This window comes from Lepidochelys kempii, chromosome 1 (assembly GCF_965140265.1).
Source record: "Lepidochelys kempii isolate rLepKem1 chromosome 1, rLepKem1.hap2, whole genome shotgun sequence".
NCBI classification, from domain to species: Eukaryota; Metazoa; Chordata; order Testudines; family Cheloniidae; genus Lepidochelys; species Lepidochelys kempii.
Window position 1 is genome coordinate 323074578 of NC_133256.1, and position 20827 is coordinate 323095404.

General features: G+C 55.9%; 1 protein-coding gene across 1 annotated transcript in view; it reads left to right on the top strand.

Moving 5' to 3' along the window:
- Positions 1 to 20827, top strand: part of LAMB4 (laminin subunit beta 4) — a 104013-nt gene that overhangs the window by 25566 nt on the left and 57620 nt on the right. The window contains exons 4-5 of the mRNA XM_073342547.1: positions 18157 to 18292; positions 20572 to 20645. Coding sequence (XP_073198648.1) covers positions 18157 to 18292; positions 20572 to 20645 — 210 coding nt within the window. The remainder of the gene's footprint in view (positions 1 to 18156; positions 18293 to 20571; positions 20646 to 20827) is intronic.

Sequence of the window (20827 nt, forward strand, 5' to 3'; positions counted from 1 at the left end):
CAGTTCTGACATTGAGATACATTTATTTGGGTTGTTGTAATTCAATGAGTTGCAATGAATTCAAAGCTGTTTGCACTAGAGGACCATACACTCATTACCTTGACAGATGCATCTTGTCCTCTTCCACATGGCTGCAGTGGGCCTCGCCTGCACTAAAATCAGTCTGGCTTTGCCACATAAGGGGCTGGATGCATAGAAAAGTGCAGAGGGAGTCTGCACCCTCTGGATGCCATGGAGCCCAGCTCTGAAGGGACCCACATCTCTGTGCAGCCGAGCTTAGGTGACAGGGAAGTGATGGATAGCGCTATGCGGATCCAACAGTCATTGCCTCTTATCAAACTTCCTACTGATATAAATGGGAGTTTCCCTGAGCAAGGGTTTCAGGACATGGTCCCATGAAGTTAATGAATCATCATGAGAAAATATTTTTCACTAAATACCAGATGTGAACTGCAGAGGAAGTTAATGAGACATTACTCATTTTAGAGGTAATTTTAAAATGACTATTTATCACCTTCTGGTCAAGGACTGTGACATGTTTAAAGTATAATATACTGCAGAAGTAAGAGAGTCGGACGGTACATATCAAGCTAATGCAGGTCAACTTATTCATTGTAAATCAGTGATCTGATCAATTTAACCACTTTTTCCATTCTCAAATAGTTTGTGAATCAGTCCTATTTTCTGTGAATCTCTTCACTTTTTGTAATTATCCACCAAATAGTGTGAATGAACAATTCTCAGGCAACATGGTTATTCATGAGCTATTCCCTATAACTATTTACTCTGTTTTTTTGTGTGGCCTCAGATGCACATGTTGTTTCTGATCCCTGACTGGTTGACTGCAACTTTTTAACGAGGAGATTGAAGAATGAGAAATAATGAATAGTAAATAATCTTGTTTCTTCATGCCTACCTTTGATATCGTGTGAATATGGTATTGTTAAGATGAACAGCCATTCTTGAGACATTAGTACAATGATTTGTGTGATTTGACACTGGTTAAGTGTCATGTCCTCTCTAGTTATTATTTTGCATAGAAGATAAGAGCCTACTACTGCTATCACCTAATGGGATTATTCCTTCAAATCAAAGAGTGGAGGCCTGTGCTTTGGGGGCTTGACTCTTGTGACAGGGTCAGGCCAGATGGCTATAGGAGAGTAATTTTTTTTTGAAGCAAAAGATATTTTTATTTGCATAACACACTTACAAAGTAAAAACAGCAGCATATGCAATGTGTAACACAGCAACCTATCACAATTGTTTTCTCATTAGCTTCAGGGGAGGGAAGTGTTCAAGCTTGCCTGGGCCCAGAGTGGGGGGCTTCCTCAACTCTTGTGGTCTTCCACCCTTCCGAGTTACTTGGTGGCCCAGAGCGAGGGGACTTCATTGACTCTCGTGGTCTTCCACCCCCTCGAGTTACCTGGCGCCACCCCCGAGCGTCACCAACAATTCCCTCCTCTGAAAGCACCCGACAAGAGGGGCAGGCTGTGGGGTGGACAATCTGGGGGGGGGCACGTGCACCCACGTGTGAAAGGACCCCTCTAGGGTGGTGATGTCCGCAGCAGCAATGGCTGGGGCTGGGGTCCCTTACTCTCTCCCCCAATCAAAGGGTCAGACAAAGGGACCCGGACGTGGACACCAAGCAGAGAACCTCGGACAGCGTCCACCGCTCCTTAAAAGCATCAAGGGAGTCGGTGGACGCCGCCCAGAGGAACTCCGCCCAGATACATGAATGGACCGAGGATCGTAAAACAGCTCCACAGTCACAGGAAACTCCATCGGCTAACCTCCTTTTTAGCCAGGGCCAGGAGGAGGTTAACTAGGAGATCCCGCAACTTTGTGAGGCCACAGATGGGGAGTGCATAAATAAAAAGGTGAGGGGAAAAATGCAACCAAAAACATAATAGGAGATTTGTGAGGAGCTGGAACAGGGGCTGCAGCCTGGCGCACTCCAAATATATGTGCGCCAGGGTTTCCCTCACACCACAAAAGGGACAAGTATCTGGGATGGGGGTGAACCACGCCAAGTACATGCCCGTGCTCACAGCTCCATGAAGGAGCCGCCAACTGATGTCCCCAACGGGCCTCGGAACCAAGGTGGAATATAGGCTGGCCCACCAGGGCTGCTCACCCTCCAAAGGTGGCAGAAAGTCTCGCCACTTTGTGTCGGGGCAGGACACTAGGGTGAGGGCGTGAAGGTTGTGGAGCGCGATGTTTCCTTGGCTCGGTTTAGAAGCGTATCGGCTGCAGTTCATGCAGCCGGCTCGCAGTGAAGGGGTGGGGGGGTAGATTGGATCTGCGGGGCAGGGGTCCAATTAAAAAGTCCAGAGGGCCTGGGGTAGAGGGTGGGCGGGGCGTGTCCTTGAGCAGGACCTGGTCAAGGTAAGCTCGAGCAGTGGGCGGCAAAGCGGCCTTCACCTCCTGAAGTACGTGCCGGAGGGGTACAAGGTCTGGAGAGCCCCATACGCCGGGCGAGCATCAGGGGATCCAGCCAGTCTCCCCAGTCGTAGTCCAGGAGGTCTCCGACTCTCGTGACTTCTGCCAGGATCAAGCTCTGGCGCATCGAGCGGGACTCCGCTACCTGCACACGGAGCTGGGGGTTGTGTAGCAGAGGCTCCGCGAGGAGATCTACTCCCTCGGTGGCCACCATGGACCTGGTCGTTAAAAACAGTTTCCAAGTCCGGAGGAGGTCCTGGTAGAAGACTAGCAGCCCGAAGAGGTCTTGCGGAAGACCTCCCGGATGGAGATAAAAGAGCTGCCGGTCATATCAGAGCCCTCAGATGCAGCGCAGGATGGCGTGCGCCAGTGTGCTCCACGCCGAACTACTTGCACCATAGAGGAGCCTCTGTAGGGCCTGGAAGCGGAAGACACGGACCTGAGTGTGTAGACACTTCAGGCCCTGTCCTCCTTCCCTCAGGGGTAGATGAAGAACCCCTACAGGGGCCCAGTGTGTTCCTGACCAAAAGAACCCCAGAATCGATGTCCGGAGGTTGGTCAGGAAACCCGGGGCTGGGATCAGGGTGTTGAGCCAGTACCAAAGCATGGACAGGACTAGTTGATTAAGCACCAGCGCTCTCCCTCGGAGGGAGAGACATCGGAGTAGTCCTGTCCATTTCCGGAGCTGCTCTATCACCCTGCCCCTAAATTTTCCCAGTTCTCCGGTGGAGAGGGATGCATGGCAGAAAGGTAAATACCGAGGTAGAGCAGCGGACCCGCGCTCCACCAGATGGTCTGAAGCGCGGGTGGGAGGGAGCTCGCCTGCCGCCAGTCTCCTACCACCAAGCCAGAGCTCTTGACCCAGTTGACCCGGGTGGAGGAGGCTGCCGAATAGATGGCCTGGCAAGCCTCCACCCGCGCCAAGTCGCCGGGGTCCTGGATCACAAGGAGCATGTCATCGGCGTACGCCAACAGGACCAGCCACAGCTCCGGCTTCCGCAGCACCAACCCTGTCAACCTCCTGCGGAGGAGAAAGAGGAAGGGCTCGATTGCCAGAGCATACAGCTGGCTCGAGAGGGGGCACCCCTGCCGTATTCCTCGCCCGAAGCTGACCGGTTCAGTCAGGGTCCAGTTGAGCTTAACCAGACACTCTGCGGAGGTGTACAACACCCGGAGAAAACCCACAAACTGGGGTCCAAAGCCAAACGCCTGCAGAGTGCTCAGGAGGTACCCGTGGTCCACCTTATCAAATGACTTCTCCTGTTCTAGGGACAGGAGGACAAACGACAGACCGTCTCTACACCCGAGTTCCAAAAGGTCCCGAACCAGAAATAGGTTATCAAAGATACTGTGGTCTGGGATGGTGTAGGTCTGGTCTGGGTGGATCACGTCCGCCAGCACAGACCCTAGCTGCAGCGAGATTGCTTTTGCTACGATTTTGTAGTCCGTGCTGAGGAGTGAGACGGGACGCCAATTTCGTAAATCGCGGAGGTCCCCCTTCTTCAGCAATAAGGCGAGCACAGCTCGCCTGCACGAGAGAGGGAGGACCCCGCTCTGCAGAGACTCGGCCCAGATGGTGACTAGATCTGGGCCGAGGACGTCCCAAAACACGTGGTAGAACTCCACAGTCAGCCCGTCCATGCCTGGAGACTTATTGGTGGGCATATGACAGAGGGCTTCCGAGAACTCGGCCAGAGCGAGAGGCAACTCTAGCTGGTCTTGGTCGCTCGCGCTGACCGTAGGGAGCTCCACCCAAAGCACTCTGCAAGCGCTAGGGTCGGTCGGATCCGGGGAGAAAAGACTTGCGTAGAAGGCTCGGGCCCTCCCGCACATCTCTGCCGGTTCCGTGAGGGGGGTGCCGTCTTCTGCCAGGAGGCAGGTGACGTGTTTCTTGGCCCCCTTTGTTTTCTCCAGGGCATAGAAGAAGCGGGAGCTGTGATCCATCTGCTGAAGGAGGCAGATGCAGGATCGAACAAAGGCGCCCCTGGCCCGATGGTCCTTGAGGGCCTGGAGTTCCTTCCGCTTCTCCCAGCACGCTCCGCAGAGGAGCGGGTCTTCGGGGCTGGCGGCCAGACGCCTCTCCAGCTCTAAGACCTCCCGTTCCAACTGCTCTATCGCCGCATTTCTCTGTCGGCTGGTGCCCCGAGTGTAGTCGCGGCAGAAAAGCTGGACGCGCACCTTCCCCAGGTCCCACCATTGCCGCGCCAAGGGAAAGGCATGCCGCTGCCCTCACCGGGCCAGCCAGAATTCCCAGAAGGACATCACGATGCCCTCATCCTCCAACAGGCTGTTGTTAAAATGCCAATAGGCCGGCCCTGGCCTCTCCGCACAGAGGGAGGCTGTCACGGTGGGTAGGTGATGGTCAGAAAATGGGGCCAGCCGAATGCTGGAGGAATGGGCTCGTGAGAGATGGAAGCGTGATAGATAAATGCGGTCCAACCGGGAGTGGCTCGACCGATGGGCTTCCACCCGGACAAAGGTGAACGTGGAAGTGTCATCCGAGTGGTGGTCATGCCTGATGTCCACTAGGGAGTGATGTTCAACTATCTCCCGGAGTGTGTCCATGGTGGCCAGGCACTGCTCAGTCCCTGAGTGGTCTCGCTTCTTGAGGGTGGTATTAAAATCCCCTCCCAGGACCAAGCACTCGTGAGAACCTAAGGTGCCGAGGAAGGCGGACGCCTGCTGATAGAATTGCAGCCACTCCGGGCCCGACGTTGGGGCATAGATGTTAACGAGGTTAACCACGAGCCCCTCTATACGGACCTGGAGATGCAGCAGGCAACCCTGCATGGCCTCGGCAACCCCTAGCACCTCGGGCCGTAGGTCGGGGGAGAACAGGGTCACCACTCCAGCTTGCCGAATCGTGGAATGGTTAAAGTAGACCCTGTCCGGAGGAAAAAAATCCCCCCATCGCTGGAGAGCAAGCTGTTGCGGGAGCCATGGACATCCTCTAAAAACTTCCGCAGCTCTCCTCGCAGCTCATGGGGAGGTGGGGTTACGGTTTCCCAGTTGTTCCCCGGTGGGGCCCTTGGTGCAGCCCTGTGGTCCACTAAAATGGACAAGCAGGGTGCGGACCCCCGACGGGGTGCCTGATGGGCTGGAGCTTCTAGGCCCACCTCAAGCTCTGGGGCGATAGGGGGCAGTGGAGGGAAAATAGCAGCCCCAATGGGTCGGGGCAGGAGAACGCAAAGGCCGCTCCCTGGGGGTCATCAGTTGGAAAAGGGAAGGAGACAGCCCCGGGGGCGGCAATAACATCGCAGGAGGTAGACTGGATAGGGATAGGGGCAGGGGCAGGGCAGAGGCATGGTTCTGGGTTTCGGGAGGCAAGCAGCTGGATGGTGGCGCCTCCTGATCAGGGTCAAGGGTTAAGAGGGTGGGGAGGGAGCTCTCAGTGACACTGGGCATGCTCTCTGTGGTGGATTTAGCGGCCACAGCATCAGGAGGTGGATTATCTTCTGTTGGGCCCCCGCCCAGGAAGGAAATCAATTGCTCCGCACCAATGGGGGGTGCCCCTGGCGGCCCCTTGCCCCGGCCGCATGGCGCTGGTTGTCACCTGGGCAGGCTCGGTCGTCGTCAGCGGGGTGCCCTCAACAGCCGGGTCAATGGAGGAGTCCAGGGGCTCCTCAGAAATGGGAGCAGAAACAGCAGTTAGGGGGAGGGAGCATAGGGAAAAGAGAGGTGGAGTGAAGTTGCCCAAATTGAGGTTTTCTGGCAAAAGGTCGTCCTCCCCCTGGGTGACCGGGGTCAGATCTAGGGCCTCGATCTCCTCGAACATGGAGGAGAGGACACTTTCCGTCGCCCCAGGGTTCTCCCCGCTGGCACCTGCCACGATGGTTGCCTCGGGGTTCACGGGGGCTTCGGGTAGTGTCGGGACAGAAGGGGCTTCCTTAAGGGTCTCGGAGGGGAGGGTCTCCCTTGGAGGGGAAACACTACCTTCCAGTGCTACCACGTCTTTCCCGGCTGACACTGGTGGATGGGACGCACTTGTGGGCAAAGCGGAAGGTTCGGCATTGGTGCCCCCCTTCCTGGTCTTCCGGGGGGCCTCTGCCTTGGGTAGATGAGGCGGAGCTCGAGCCTTCCGCTTGCCTCACTTCCCCTGGACTAGGGCCCAGCCCTCCATGGCATCATCTGGGGGCTGGTTAGCAGGGGTCGTATCAGGGGGTAAAGACGATGGCTCAGGGGCTTGGTGGAGGGACGGTGGGGTGGCATAAGGGAGGGAGGATTCTCCCTGGGGCAGACTTTCTCCCATGCCTGGTGGTATCTCTGCCACACCCTCCTCCATAGGCCCCGCCAGATTGTCAGCAGCAAAGGCGGGGTTCTCCCTCTCATCTGGGCGTTGTAGGGGAGGTGCCCCTTGGGCCTGAGCGGGAGAAGTGGTGGTCCAAAGAGGAGAGGGGGCGGGTTCGGGTATCAGAAGGCCAAGGGCGTCAGCAATGATGGGGCCAATGTCCTGCCAGGTCTTGGGGATCCCAGGTGCTCATCCTTGCTGGGCTAAGGGGCAGTCCCTCCAGACATGCCCTGACGCCTGGCAGAGGTAGCACCAGGCTTCCCCCATGGAGAAATACACCCGGTAATGGGTCCCCTGGTGGGGGACTAGGAAGGACCCTTGAGCGCCTCTCCATCACGCGCCGCCGATGGCAGTAGAAGCTGCACTTGCTGGCGGAAGGAAAAGATGTGACAGAGGGTGGGGTCCTTGCAGCCCAACAGGAGAGGGCTGATGACAGAATCAGGTTTCCCCAGGGTGGAAAGGGTGGGTAACAGGGCAGCATCGGGGAGAAAAGGAGGGACAGAGGTCAGGACCAGGTGGACGCCCAGGTCCTCCAGCAGCTCTAGGGGGACAAACACCCTGCCCCACCGCCAGGCCCCTCTCCACTACCTCCTGGGCGGCAGCCTCTGATGCTAAGAAGAAGACGACCTTCCCATACATTTTGGAGGCCGCCACAATGGCCGAGGGCCCCACCACCCTTGCCAACGCCCGCAAGTAGGTCTCCATGTGGGGCAAGGCGGGCACCAGGAGGCATCGGACACCATGCTTCCTTGTCATGGTGGGGAAGGAGCCCCGGCCGCTGTTGATGGAGGCGGAGGCGGTGGACAGGAGAGATGACGAGGCAGCAGGTGGGGGGGCTGCCGCCGCCCGGGTATACATCCTGGGGGGGTGAGGGAGGGACACCTGCAGAGCCGGTGGAGAGGGCAGTGGGGAGGGATGCCGTGGTCGATGGCGGGGCCGCAGCAGTGGGGGTGGCCCCTGCCACGGAGGGCCTGGTGGTTTTAGCGGGGCCCTTCCCCTTCTTCTTGCCCTGGCCTTTCCTGCCGGCTGGGGGGCTCTCCTAGAGTCTGGGGAGGTGGTGGGCATAGCAGCGGCGGAGGTCACCCTGGTGTCCTCCATTGCCAATGCCCCAGTGGGGGCGGTGGCAGGTGGTTAACTGGAGTTGGGGTCAGGTAAAAAGGGACAGACTGTGGGATGGGCAGTTCGAGGGGGGGCACATGAACCACCATACGCTTGTCCAGAGAGTCCTGTTTGGTTGGCTGGTGCTTCTGGCCCACATGGTGGAATCAGGGCAAGCAGCTAAGTCCAGAGGCAGATGTTAAACAGCCAGCAATGACGATGGAGGGGGCAGTGATGAGGATAGTAGTGTGTGGGAGGGGGGAGACACAGATGGATCGGGGGGCAGCTCCGTGCCACATCCCCTGTGTCTCTACAAACACAGTCACGACACAGTCAAGGCCTCCCCCCACACAAGAGCACAGTTTGAAAGTTACTCAGTCTTGGGCCCCCTCCACAGCGATTTGTAGATTCCCTGGGAGGTGTTCCTCCGGTAGACGGCTATTTCCCTTCCTTGTCCAGGCTTTCGTTTTCGCAGCTCCAACATTCCAGGGATGCCGGAGCAGGTGATAAGAAATTCTCTCAGCCGGAGATGGGTCCACAAACAAACAGCAAGCGGCTGGGTCTGGGGGCTGGGTCCTTCCACTCCCCCCCTCCGGGGAGCGGGTCAGCAGGCCCCCCTCTATCGGGGGGGGTTCAGCTGGAGCAGCAGCAGCGTCCGAGGGCGGGCGGGCTGGGAGGGCGGGGGGGGCTAACAGCCGGCCGGCAGCTGGCCAGCACTCTAGCAACAGCAGAGAAAGAAAAAGAAACAACAAAAGAAAAGAAAGGGGGAGAGCATCTGGCCCGGTCGGGGGGGGAGCCGAAGCAGGGGCAAAAAGCAAGAAAAGCCCAGGCCAGAGGGCAGCAGTAGGAGAGCAGGCTATGTAGGTCCCTTTTCCCTGGGTAAGGTAACAGGGAAGGTGTTTTGTTGTTTTTTTAAACAGAAAAGAAGTTTATTTGTAACACTTACAAGAATTACCAAAGGAAACAAAACAACTATGCAACAAAACAACGCAAACAGAAGGTATAACACAGCAGCTTTCAGGAGGGAGAAGTGTTCAGGCTAGCCTGGGCCCAGAGCGGGGGGGCTTCCTCGACACTCATGGTCTTCCACCCTCCTGAGTTACCTGGTGGCCTAGAGCGGGGGGGCTTCCTCGACACTCGTGGTCTTCCACCCCCTCGAGTTACCTAGTGCCGCGCCCAGTGTCACCGATCCTCCCTCTCCTGAGAGTGCCCGGCAAGATGGGCACAGCTGTGGGGTGGGTGGTTTAGGGGTGGGGGGTGTAGACACCCATGTATTATAGGATCCCTCTTAGATGACAGTAATGATGGTATCCACAGCAGCAACGGCTGGGGCTGGCGTCTCTCGCTCTTCCCCTCAATCAAAGGGTCAGACGGAGGGAACCGGACGGGGTCACTGAGCAGAGAACCCCGGACAGCGCCCACTGCTCCTCGAAGGCGTCAAGGGAGTCGGTGGACGCCGCCCAGAGGAACTCTGCCCGGATACGTGAATGTACTGAGGATCGGAAAAAGGCCCCACAATCGCAGGACGTTTCATGGGCCAACCTCCTCTCTCTGGTTTTATAAATGGCTGTTTTAGCCAAGGCTAGGAGGAGGTTGACCAGGAGATCCCGCGATTTTGTGGGGCCACGGAAGTGTATAAATAAAAAGGTGAGGGGAGAAATGGAGCCAGAAGCGTAATAAAATATTTGTGAGGAGCCGGAAAAGGGGCTGCAATCTGGCACACTCTAAATATACATGCGCCAGGGTTTCCCTCACATTACAAAAAGGGCAAGTATCCGGAATGGGGGTAAACCGTGTCAGAAACACGCCCGTGCTCACAGCTCCGTGAAGGAGCCGCCAACTGATGTCCCCGACGGGCCTCGGGAGCAAGGTGGAATACAGGCTGGCCCATCGAGGTTGCTCACCCTCCAAAGGTGGCAGGAGGTCCCACCACTTTGTATTGGGGCGGGGCACCAGGGTGTGGGCATGAAGGGTGTGAAGCGTGACTGTGTATAAATATTTCTGTGGTGCTATTTGAAAACTGACCGGCTGCAGTTCATGCAGCTGGCTTGCAGTGAAAGGGTGAGGGGTTTGTTGGGATCGGGAGGGTAGGGGCCCAATGGAGAGGTCCGGCGGGCTTGGGGTAGAGGATGGGTGGGGTGCGCCCTCGCGCAAGGCTCAGTTGACATAAGCCCGAGCAGCGGGGGTCAGAGCGGCCTTCACCTCCTGAAGCACGCACCGGGGGGTACGAGGGCTGGAGAGCCCCATGCGCCGAGCGAGCGTCAGGGGATCCAGCCAGTCTCTCCGGTCATAGTCCAGGAGGTCTCCGACCCTCGTGACTTCTGCCAGGACCAACCTCTGGCACACCGGGCGAGACTCCGCCGCCTGCACACGGAGTTGCGGATTGTGCAGCAGGGGCTCCGTGAGGAGATCTGCTCCCACGGTGGCCGCCACGGACCTGGTCATTTGAAACAGTTTCCAGGTCCAGAGGAGGTCCTGGTAGAAGACCGGCAGCCCGGAGAGGTCTCGCGGAAAACCTCTCGGACAAAGATAAAAGAGCTGCCCGTCGTATCGGAGCCCTTGGAAGCGGCGCAGGAAGGCGTGCGCCGGTATGCTCCACGCCGAACTACTTGCACTATAAAAGAGCCTCTACAGGGCCTGGAGGCGGAAAACGCGGACCTGAGTGTACAGACACTTCAGGCCCTGCCCTCCTTCCTTCAGGGGTAGATGAAGAACCCCAACAGGGGCCCAGTGCATTCCTGACCAGAAAAACTCTAGAATCAATCTCCAGAGGTGGGTCAGGAAACCCGGGGCCGGGGCCAGGGTGTTGAGCCGGTACCAGAGCGTGAACAGGACTAGTTGGTTAAGCACCAGTGCTCTCCCTCGGAGGGAGAGACATCAGAGTAGCCTCGTCCATTTCCGGATCCGCGCTATCACCCCGCCCTCTAAATTTTGCCAGTTCTCCGGCGGGGAAGGGTGCGTGGCAGAAAGGTAAACGCCGAGATAGAGCAGTGGACCCGCACTCCACCAGATGGTCTGAAGCGCGGGTGGGAGGGAACTTACCTGCCGCCAGTCCCCCACCGCCAAGCCAGAGCTCTTGACCCAGTTGACTTGGGCGGAGGAGGCTGCCGAATAGATGGCCTGGCAAGCCTCCACCCGCGCCAAGTCGCCCGGGTCCTGGACCACGAGGAGTACATCATCGGCGTACGCCGACAGGACCAGCCGCAGCTCCCGCTCCCGCAGCACCAACCCTGTCATCCTCCTGCGGAGGAGACAGAGGAAAGGCTCGATCGCCAGAGCGTACAACTGGCCCGAGAGGGGGCACCCCTGCCGCACTCCTCGCCCGAAGCTGACCGGTTCAGTCAGGGTCCAGTTGAGCCTAACCAAACACTCCGTGGAAGCATACAGCACCCGGAGAAAACTCACAAACTGAGGTCCGAATCCAAACGCCTGCAGAGTGCTCAGGAGGTACCCATGGTCTACTCTATCGAACGCCTTCTCCTGATCAAGAGACAGGAGGGCGAAGGACAGGCCATCTCTCCGCCCGAGTTCCAAAAGGTCTCGGACTAGAAATAGGTTGTCAAAAATGCTGCGACCTGGGACAGTATAGGTCTGGTCTGGGTGGATCACATCCGCCATCACGGACCCTAGCCGCAGCGAGATTGCTTTCGCTACGATTTTGTAATCCGTGCTTAGGAGTGAGATGGGACGCCAGTTTTGTAAATCTCGGAGGTCCCCCTTCTTCGTCAATAAGGCGAGCACCGCTCGCCTGCACGACAGAGGGAGGACCCCGCTCTGCAAGGACTCAGCCCAGACAGTGACTAGGTCTGGGCCAAGGATGTCCCAGAACGCGCAGTAAAACTCCACAGTCAGCCCGTCCATGCCCGGAGATTTATTGGTGGGCATGTGACGGAGGGCTTCCGAGAACTCGGCCAGGGTGAGAAGCAGCTCTAGTCGGTCTCGGTCGCCCACACTGACAGTGGGGAGTTCCTCCCAGAGCACCCCGCAAGCGCCAGGATCGGTCGGATCCGGGGAGAAAAGGCTTGTGTAAAATTCACGGGCCCTCCCACACATCTCCTCCGGATCCGTGAGGGGGGTGCCGTCTTCCACAAGAAGGCAGGTGACGTGTTTCTTGGCCTCCCTCGTTTTCTCCAGGGCATAGAAGAAGTGGGAGCCATGGTCCATCTCCCGAAGGAGGCGGATGCGGGACCGAACGAAGGCACCTCGGGCCCAGTGGTCCTCGAGGGCCCGGAGCTCCTCCCGCTTCTCCCGGCACGCTCCGCAGAGGAACGGGTCCTCGGGGTTGGCGGCCAGGCGCCTCTCCATCTCTAAGACCTCCCGTTCCAACTGCTCTATCGCCGCATTTCTTCGTCGGCTGGTGCCCCGGGTGTAGTCACGGCAGAAGAGCTTGGCGCGCACCTTCCCGAGATCCCAACATCGCCGCACCGAGGGAAAGGCACGCCACTGCCCTCGCCAGGCCAGCCAAAACTCCCGGAAGGACGTCATGAAGCTCTCGTCCTCCAACAGGCTGTTGTTAAAGTGCCAATAGGCCGGCCCCAGTCTCTCTGCACGGAGGGAGACTGTTATGGTGACTAAATGATGGTCGGAGAATGGGGCCAGCTGAATGGCGGAGGAGTGGGCCTGTGAAAGATGGAAACGGGATAAGTAAATACGGTCCAACCGAGAGTGGTGTGACCGATGGGCCTCCACCCGGACAAAGGTGAACGTGGAAGTGTCATCTGGGTGATGGTCACGCCAGACGTCCACTAGGGAGTGATGTTCAACTATCCCTCGAAGAATATTTGCGGCGGCCGGGCTCGGCTCGGCCCCTGAACAGTCCCGTTCCTCGAGGGTGGTGTTAAAGTCCCCTCCCAGGACCAGGCACTCGTGCGAATCTAGGGTGCCGAGAAAGTCGGACACCTGCTGATAGAATTGTGGCCGCCTTGAGCTCATTTGCGGGGCATAGATGTTAACAAGATTGACCACGAGCCCCTCCATACAGACTCGAAGGTGCAGCAGGTGGCCCGGCACGGCCTCAGTGACCCCTAGCACCTCGGGCCGTAGGTTGGGGGAGAACAGGGTCACCACTCCAGCTTGCCAAGTTGTGAAGTGGCCAAAGTATACCCCGTCCCCCCACTCCAGCCGCCACCTGTCCTCGGTGGTCGGGTCCGTATGGGTCTCCTGCAGGAAAACTACAGAGTACCCCCCTTCCCGAAGGTAAGAGAGCACCTGGGACCTGCGGAGAGCCATCCTACAGCCCCTGGTATTCAGGGTTGCAATAATAAGAGGCGTCATGCGGAGGGCTGGGGGGGTGGGGGTTTCTTGTTGGTGGGGGTGTTCATGGCCCCCGGCGGGTTGCACAGCAACCCGTGACCCATCCCGTGGATGAGTAGATCGTTTCGGAAGACGCGGGCTCGCTTGTAGGCCGCAGCACCGCGCCTTCCTAGCCCCCTGCCCTCCTGTATAAGGGCCCTTATGGCCTGGAGGATTTGGTCAAAGTCCCCCCATAGCTGAATAGCCAGCTGTACCCTATTGCGGGCGCCACGGGTGTGTTCTAGGAACTTCCGTAGTGCATGCCGCAGCTCATGGGGGGGTGGGGTTACGATTTCCGGGGTATTCCCTGGTGGGGCTCTTAATGCAACCTCGTGGTCCGCTAAGGCGGGTAGGCAGGGTGCGGACCACCGACGGGGCGTCTGACAGGCTGGGGTTATTAAATTCATTTCACGCCTTGGGGTGGAAGGGGATGGCAGGGAAAAAATTGTAACTCCTAATGGGTCGCGACTAGAAAGTGCAAAGACTGCTCCCTGGGGGGAATCTGCGAAGGGCGGGAAGGAAATAACCCCAGGGGTGGCATTAGCATTGCAGGAGGAGGGGAATTGGGCAGGGATGGGGTGGGGGCAGGGGCAGGGGTAAGGCTCTGGGGTTCAGGAGGCAAGCAGCTAAAGGAAAGTGCCTCCTGAGCAGAGTCAAGGGTTAAGGGGTAAGGGAGGGGGCTCCCAGTAATGCTAGGCGCTGGCTCCGTGGTGGTCTTGGTAGCCATGGCATCAGGTGGTGGACTACCTTCTGCAGGGTGCTCGCCCGGGAAGGCAATTAGGGGGAGGGAGCATGGGGAAAGGAGGGCTGGGGTGAGGTTGCCCAGCTCGAGGCCAGCTGGCAGTAAATCATCCTCTCCCTGGGTGACCGGGGTCAAATCTAGGGCCTCAATCTCAGCATACACGGAGGAGAGGCCAGCTCCTGCTACCCCAGGGGCCTCTCCTCTAGGGCCCGCCTCAATGGTCACCTTGGGGTTCGCGGGGGGTTCGGGTGGTATCCAGGCAGAAGGGGCGTCCTCAGGAGTCTCGGAGGGGAGGGTCTCCCGTAGAGGGGGGATTCTGCCCTCCAATGCCAGTCTGTCTTCCCCTCCCGACAGCAGCAGATGGATCTCACTCGTGGCTGTAGCAGGAGGCTCAATATCAGTGCCTCCTTTCCTGGTCTTCCAGGGGGCTTCCGTGTCGGATGGATGCAGAGGAGCTTGAGCCTTCCGCTTGCCTCGCTTCCCCTGGACTAGGGTCCAGCCCTCCATAGTGTCGTCTGGGGGTTGGTTAGCAGGGGTCGTGTCGGGGGGGCGGAGGCAATGGTTCAGGGGTTCGGGGGGGTAGCGGTGAGGCAGCATGAGGGGCAGGGGGTTCTCCTTGGGGCGGGCCCTCTCCTATACCCGGTAATATCCTTGCCACACCCTCCTCCATAGGCTCTGCTGGATTGGTAATAGCAAGGGTGGGACTCCCTTGCTTGCCCGGGCGTTGTGGGGAAGGTATCTCTTGGGCCCGGACGGGAGCAGCGATGGGTCGAGTAGGAGGAGGGTTCGTTTCAGGTGCCGGGCAGCCAGGGGTGTCGGCAACGACGGGGCCGATGTCCTGCCGGGTCTCGGGTGCCCCTCCCTCTTGGGCCAAAGGGCAGTCTCTGCGGACATGCCCCGCTGAGCGGCAGAGGTAGCATCGGGCCTCTCCGGTGGAGTAACAGACCTGATAGCAGGCTCCCTGGTAGGGGACTAGGAAGGACCCCTCGAGCGCCTCTCTGTCACGCGCCCCCGCCGGCGGTAGAAGCTGCACTTGCCGGCGGAACGAAAGGACGTGACGGAGGGTGGGGTCCTTGCAGCCCAACGGGAGAGGGCTGATGACAGAGACAAGTTTCCCCAGGGTGGAGAGAGCGGGTAACAGGGCAACATTGGGTAAAAAGGGAGGAACGGAGGTGAGGACGAGGCGAACGCCCAGGTCTTCTAGTGGCTCTAGGGGGACAAACACCCCCCCACCGCCAGGCCCCTTTCCACCGCCTCCTGAGCGGCAGCCTCCAAAGCTAAGAAAAAAATGACCTTCCCATACATCTTGGAGGCCGCCACAATAGCCGTGGGTCCTACCACCTTCTCCAACGCCTGCACGTATTTTTCCACGTGGGACGAGGCGGGCACCAGGAGGCAACGGACACCGTGCCTCCTGGTCAAGGCGGGGAAAGGGCCCCGGCCGCTGGTGATGGTAGCGGAGGCGGGGGGGTGGGGCGAGATGACGAGGTGGCAGGCAGGGGGGAGCCCGTCACCGCCCAGGCATACGTACTGGGGGCCGGGGGAGGGAGAGTCGCAGAGCTGGTGGAGGGAAATGCAGGGAGGGGCGCCACGGTCGATGATGAGGCCACAGCTGTGGGGGCAGCCCCCGCCATGGAGGGCCTAGTGGTTTTAGCGGGGCCCTTTCCTTTCTTCCCACCCTGGCCTTTCTGGCCAGCTGGGGGGGGTTTCCTAGAATCTGGGGGGGGCGGTAGGCGCAGCAGCAGCAGTAATCACCCCGGTGCCTCCTGCTGCCGGTGCCCCAGCGGGGGAGGGGGTGGCAATGATTTTAACAATAGTGGTGGGGGGGGACCTTGGGGGTCGGGCGGGGGGGAGGTGGGGGAGGGACAACTGATTTTGTTAGAGGGGCCTCACCCCTCTCATTCCCCGCCATTGTGAGCAGGGAGAGACGGGGAGACACCGGAAGGAGGAGGAGGGAGGGGGAAGCAGATTAACCACTCCTCCCTGCTGGGCTGCAGGCGGGGGGCGGGGAATGCCGAAGGGGTTGGACTGGGAGGGGGGGGAAACAAAATCGGGGTCCGGTAATAGGGGCAAGCTGTGGGATAAGCAATCCGGGGGGGGTGCAGACCCACGCACATTTGTCCAAAGAGTCTCGGTTGGTCGGCTGTTATGTCCGGTCCAAAAGGCAAAGTTCAAAGCAAACAGCTGGATCCGAAGGTAGATGGCAGGTTGCCAGCAGGGATGGACGGCGGGGGGGCTGTGACAGTTGTAGTAATGGTGGGGGGGAGCACCGATGGATCGGGGGACAGCTCCGTGCCACACCCCCAGTGCCGCCACAAATGCAAGTAAACCACAGTCAAACTGCCCCCCACAAGAGTATAATTCAGAAAATTACTCAGTCTTATGGCCCCCTTCATGATGATGTGTAGCTTCCCTGGGTTATTTCTCCTGTCTTCTGAAATCTTCTTCTCCAGCTGTGTTGGCTGTGTTCCAAGGCTTCCGGCATGCTGAGAATGTTGTAAAGATAAGAAGTAAAATCCGAGCTGCCAGCAAAACGGCTGGGTCTGGGGGTTTCCACTCCCCCCTTCGGACAGCAAAATCGGCAATCTTCCCCCCCCTCCTCCGGGGGATTCAGCTGAGGCAAATAGCTGCGCCCGAAAGCAGGCGTGGGGGGGGGGGCGGGTGCTGGCGGCAAGCTGGAGGCCGACCAGCACATAAACGGCAAGAAGAAAAAGCAACAAAAAATCAAACCAAAACAAAAAGCATCTGGCCCAGTCGGAGGGGAGAAACTAAGGCAGATTCAAAAAGTAAGAAAAATCCAGGCCAGGGGGCTTTAGAAAAGAATAGAAAGCAGAGAGCTGAGGAGCAAGCAAAGGACGTTCCGTTTCCCAACAGAGAAGTTTTTTTTTTTTGAAACAGAAAAGAAGTTTATTGGTAACACTTACAAGAATTACCAAAGGAAACAAAACAGCTATGCAACAAAACAACGCAAACAGAAGGTATAACACAGCAGCTTTCAGGAGAGAGAAGTGTTCAGGCTAGCCTGGGCCCAGGGCGGGGGGGCTTCCTCGACACTCATGGTCTTCCACCCTCCTGAGTTACCTGGTGGCCTAGAGCGGGGGGGCTTCCTCGACATTCGTGGTCTTCCACCCCCTCGAGTTACCTAGTGCCGCGCCCAGTGTCACCGATCCTCCCTCTCCTGAGAGTGCCTGGCAAGATGGGCACGGCTGCGGGGTGGGCGGTTTAGGGGTGGGAGGAGTAGACACCCATGTATTATAGGACCCCTCCTAGATGACAGTAATGATGGTATCCACAGCGGCAACGGCTGGAGCTGGCGTCTCTCGCTCTTCCCCTCAATCAAAGGGTCAGACGGAGGGAACCGGACGGGGTCACTGAGCAGAGAACCCCGGACAGCACCCACCGCTCCTCGAAAGCATCAAGGGAGTCAGTGGACGCCGCCCAGAGGAACTCCGCCCGGATACGTGAATGTACTGAGGATCGGAAAAAGGCCCCACAATCGCAGGACGTTTCATGGGCCAACCTCCTCTCTCTAGTTTTATAAATGGCTGTTTTAGCCAAGGCTAGGAGGCGGTTGACCAGGAGATCCCGCAATTTTGTGGGGCCACAGATGGGAAGTGTATAGATAAAAAGGTGAGGGGAGAAATGAAGCCAGAAGTGCAATAGAATATTTGTGCCAACAGAGAAGGTTTTTTTTTTTATTTCTATGCATAAATTTTGTTTTGTATTTATAACAAATATAAAAAAGCAAACTTCAGAAGTTGTACATGTATAGAGTGACAGGGTCGGGCCAGATGGCTACAGGAGAGTGATAGAAGGCAGATATATTAGCCCCAGGTTAAGTAGGTCCCTTTTCCCTGGGTAAGGTAACAGGGAAGGTTTTTTTTTTTTTAAATAGAAAAGAAATTTATTGGTAACACTTACAAAAATTACCAAAGGAAACAAAACAACTATGCAACAAAACAACGCAAACAGAAGATATAACACAGCAGCTTTCAGGAGGGAGAAGTGTTCAGGCTAGCCTGGCCCCAGAGCTGGGGGGCTTCCTCGACACTCGTGGTCTTTTTGTAAAGTGGTCAGGTACACTGACAGTGCTCTATAAATAGTTAGTACTAATAACCTCTGTGTCTCAGTTTCTTCATCTGTAAAATGAAGATACTAATATTTCCATACACAGGCTGTTGTGAGGTTCAGTTTGAGGCCATGAAATGGAAGATGCAAAGTACTCAGTACCCTTATTAACCTGACAATGGGGACAGAGAGTGCACTGATAGCTTGTCTTGCTTATTCTGTTTTTCAGGGTGAACAGAAATGCTTCCTTTGTGATTCCAGATACCCATATAATCCCTATACCCATCCCAACAGTCACCCAATTGAAAATGTTCTCACAACTTTTGAGCCAGACCGGAAAAAGAAGTGGTGGCAGTCAGAAAACGGTAGGTTACAGTCAAGTAATGTTTCTCAACTTGGCTAGTTTAGCTTATTCTACTCAATATGTGCAATCATCACTTTATGAAACTATAAGACAATATGGCAGGAGTTCTCAACCATTTTCTTTCTGAGCCCCCCCTCCCTTCCTCCGCCAACATGCTTTGTGCCCTGGGCAGATCCCTTCTAAAGCCAGCCCTGCTTTGTGGACCCTCTGAAACCAGCTCATGGCTCCCCAGGGGCTGCGGAGCCCCAGTTGAGAACCACTGCTAATGCCACATCGTGGTTTGCCATGTCATAGAGCCTGAGCACGAGCATGAATATTCATGCCAATTCCCAGCCTTTTATGCCCAAATCTAAATTCCTCCTCCGCATAATATTGGGGTGCACTTATTCTATAACCTAGAGTATCCGTACATATTAATACCAATTAGCTCGTTCTCAGACCTACCACTTCTTGTCCAAACTGGTTTATGGTGGTTACTTCCACGTTCCTGCTGTGTTCCCTGGGGTCGCCGTCTACCATTAAGTTACGACTCTTACTCTGAGGCCTGTTATTAGTGCAAGGCCTTGTGGAAGTAGTTATGCTAACGGCTATGTTTTAGCTGAGAAAAGGGCAGGTCTAAGACAGTAACCCCTGGTCATAAATTCTGCACTCTCATATGGAAGGATAAACAAGTAAACACAAAGAATACAGTACACCAAAGAATTCTGCTAGAAGGCAGTTTTTGAGAAGGCTTTAGCAATCTGGTTACTAGACAGTTGGACCACAAAAACTTATAGGAATGATTAAGAAATGAATGATGTGGCTTGTTAATATTAAGAGGTGTGATTGTGGACCCCAGATATACCACATATTGATGAGGGGTAGATATTAATATGTTATGGTCACAGAAGATGATCAAATATGGTTGGGTTTTCAAAAAATTAAACAAAGGGATATAAAAGATCCGGTCTAGTTTCCTAATTTTGAGGTTCATCAGTTTCCCAAGACAGTGTAAACTGAATCCCTCCCTTCGGATGGGCTGCGCTTACTTTTCCTTCCCATCTTTGTTTTGAATGGTCCTCACAATGTAAGATTGTAAGTATGAAAATGCAGGAAACTGCTTTACTGTACTGATCTTATTTTTATACTTGTGCAGACGGATTTTTCTCTTATTTCAATTATATTTGTCTACATTCACTAAAAATTCTGTCTCTGCTTCACCAAATTTTATCTTCTTAATTAACTCCAAGTAGCCACCTGAAAAAGAACATGTTATCAGTGACAAATGTATGTTAATTTTAATAATTAATACAGTGGCATCACAAACAGGATTGGTGAAACACACAACAGAGACCCTGTGGCAGGGACGGTGGGGGGGTCCTTGTGGGGGCTATAGCTACCCCAACATTTGCCTTAGCCCTCCCCTGTAGTCACCCCATAACAGTTCCCGCTCTCCAGTCACCCAGCTCTCAAGGCAGAGCAGAGAGAGTGGTGGCTGCTGGCCAGGTGTCCAGCTAAGAGACTCAAAAACTCAGAAGTAGAAGAAACAGCAGAATAATGGTAACCAGTGGTTCTCAACCTTATTCTTTGCAAGCCCCCCCCCGCCCAACATGCTATAAAAACTCCAGTGCTTGGGGAGGGGGCTCAGGACTTCTGCCCAAGGGGTGCTGAGCTCCTGCCCCATGGGTTGTCATGGCTTGAGGGTTTAGCTCTGGGGGTGGAGGGGCTCGGAGCTTCTGCCCCACAGGGCAGGAGGACTCAGGGCTTCGGGCTTCAGCCCTGCAGCTGGGGGGGCTCGGGGCTTCCGCCATGGGGTACCAGGGCTTGGGGCTCCAAGCTTTCTGCCCTGGGCCCCAGCCAGTCTAAATCCAGCCCTGCTTCATGGACCCCCTGAAACCAGCTCACGGATCCCCTGGTTGGGAACTGCTGCAATACAGTACATTCTCTTTCTCTCTGATTTATAATGTTGGAGCAAAGATTTACAATGATTTAGATCTGTTCATTTGTAACTACACAGGATTTCAGAAGCATTTGAAAAAATAAATAACTTATCTATAGAGAAATTGTAAGCACGATACCTTGAATCAACTTATCTTCAACAGCTGAACCAAAGGAACTATAGCAGGATTGAATTACCTACCACAGAAATATATGTTTTCATATAACCTCTACTTTTAATTTAAATCTGTTTTTTGTGACATAACCTACAGCTCCATAAACCACAATGGCAGGTTGTGTACCCATAGGAAAGACAACTAATTTTACATCATTGATCTTCACTGTTTTTTAATTCCTTTTCAGGCATTGACCATGTTAGCATTAGACTGGACCTAGAAACCTTATTCCAGTTCAGCCATCTTATACTGACTTTTAAGGTACGCTGTTTAGATATTTTACTTGAGCCTTCACATAGCTTTATGTAAAGAACATCATGGTTGAAAAGTCAAGTACTCAAAAGTTAGAAATGACAGAATTAAGGTTGCCTGTGCAACATAAATTTGGCCCCTATGCAGGGGTAAAAGTAAGTTAGAGGACTTACTCGTACGCCAGAGTCCTG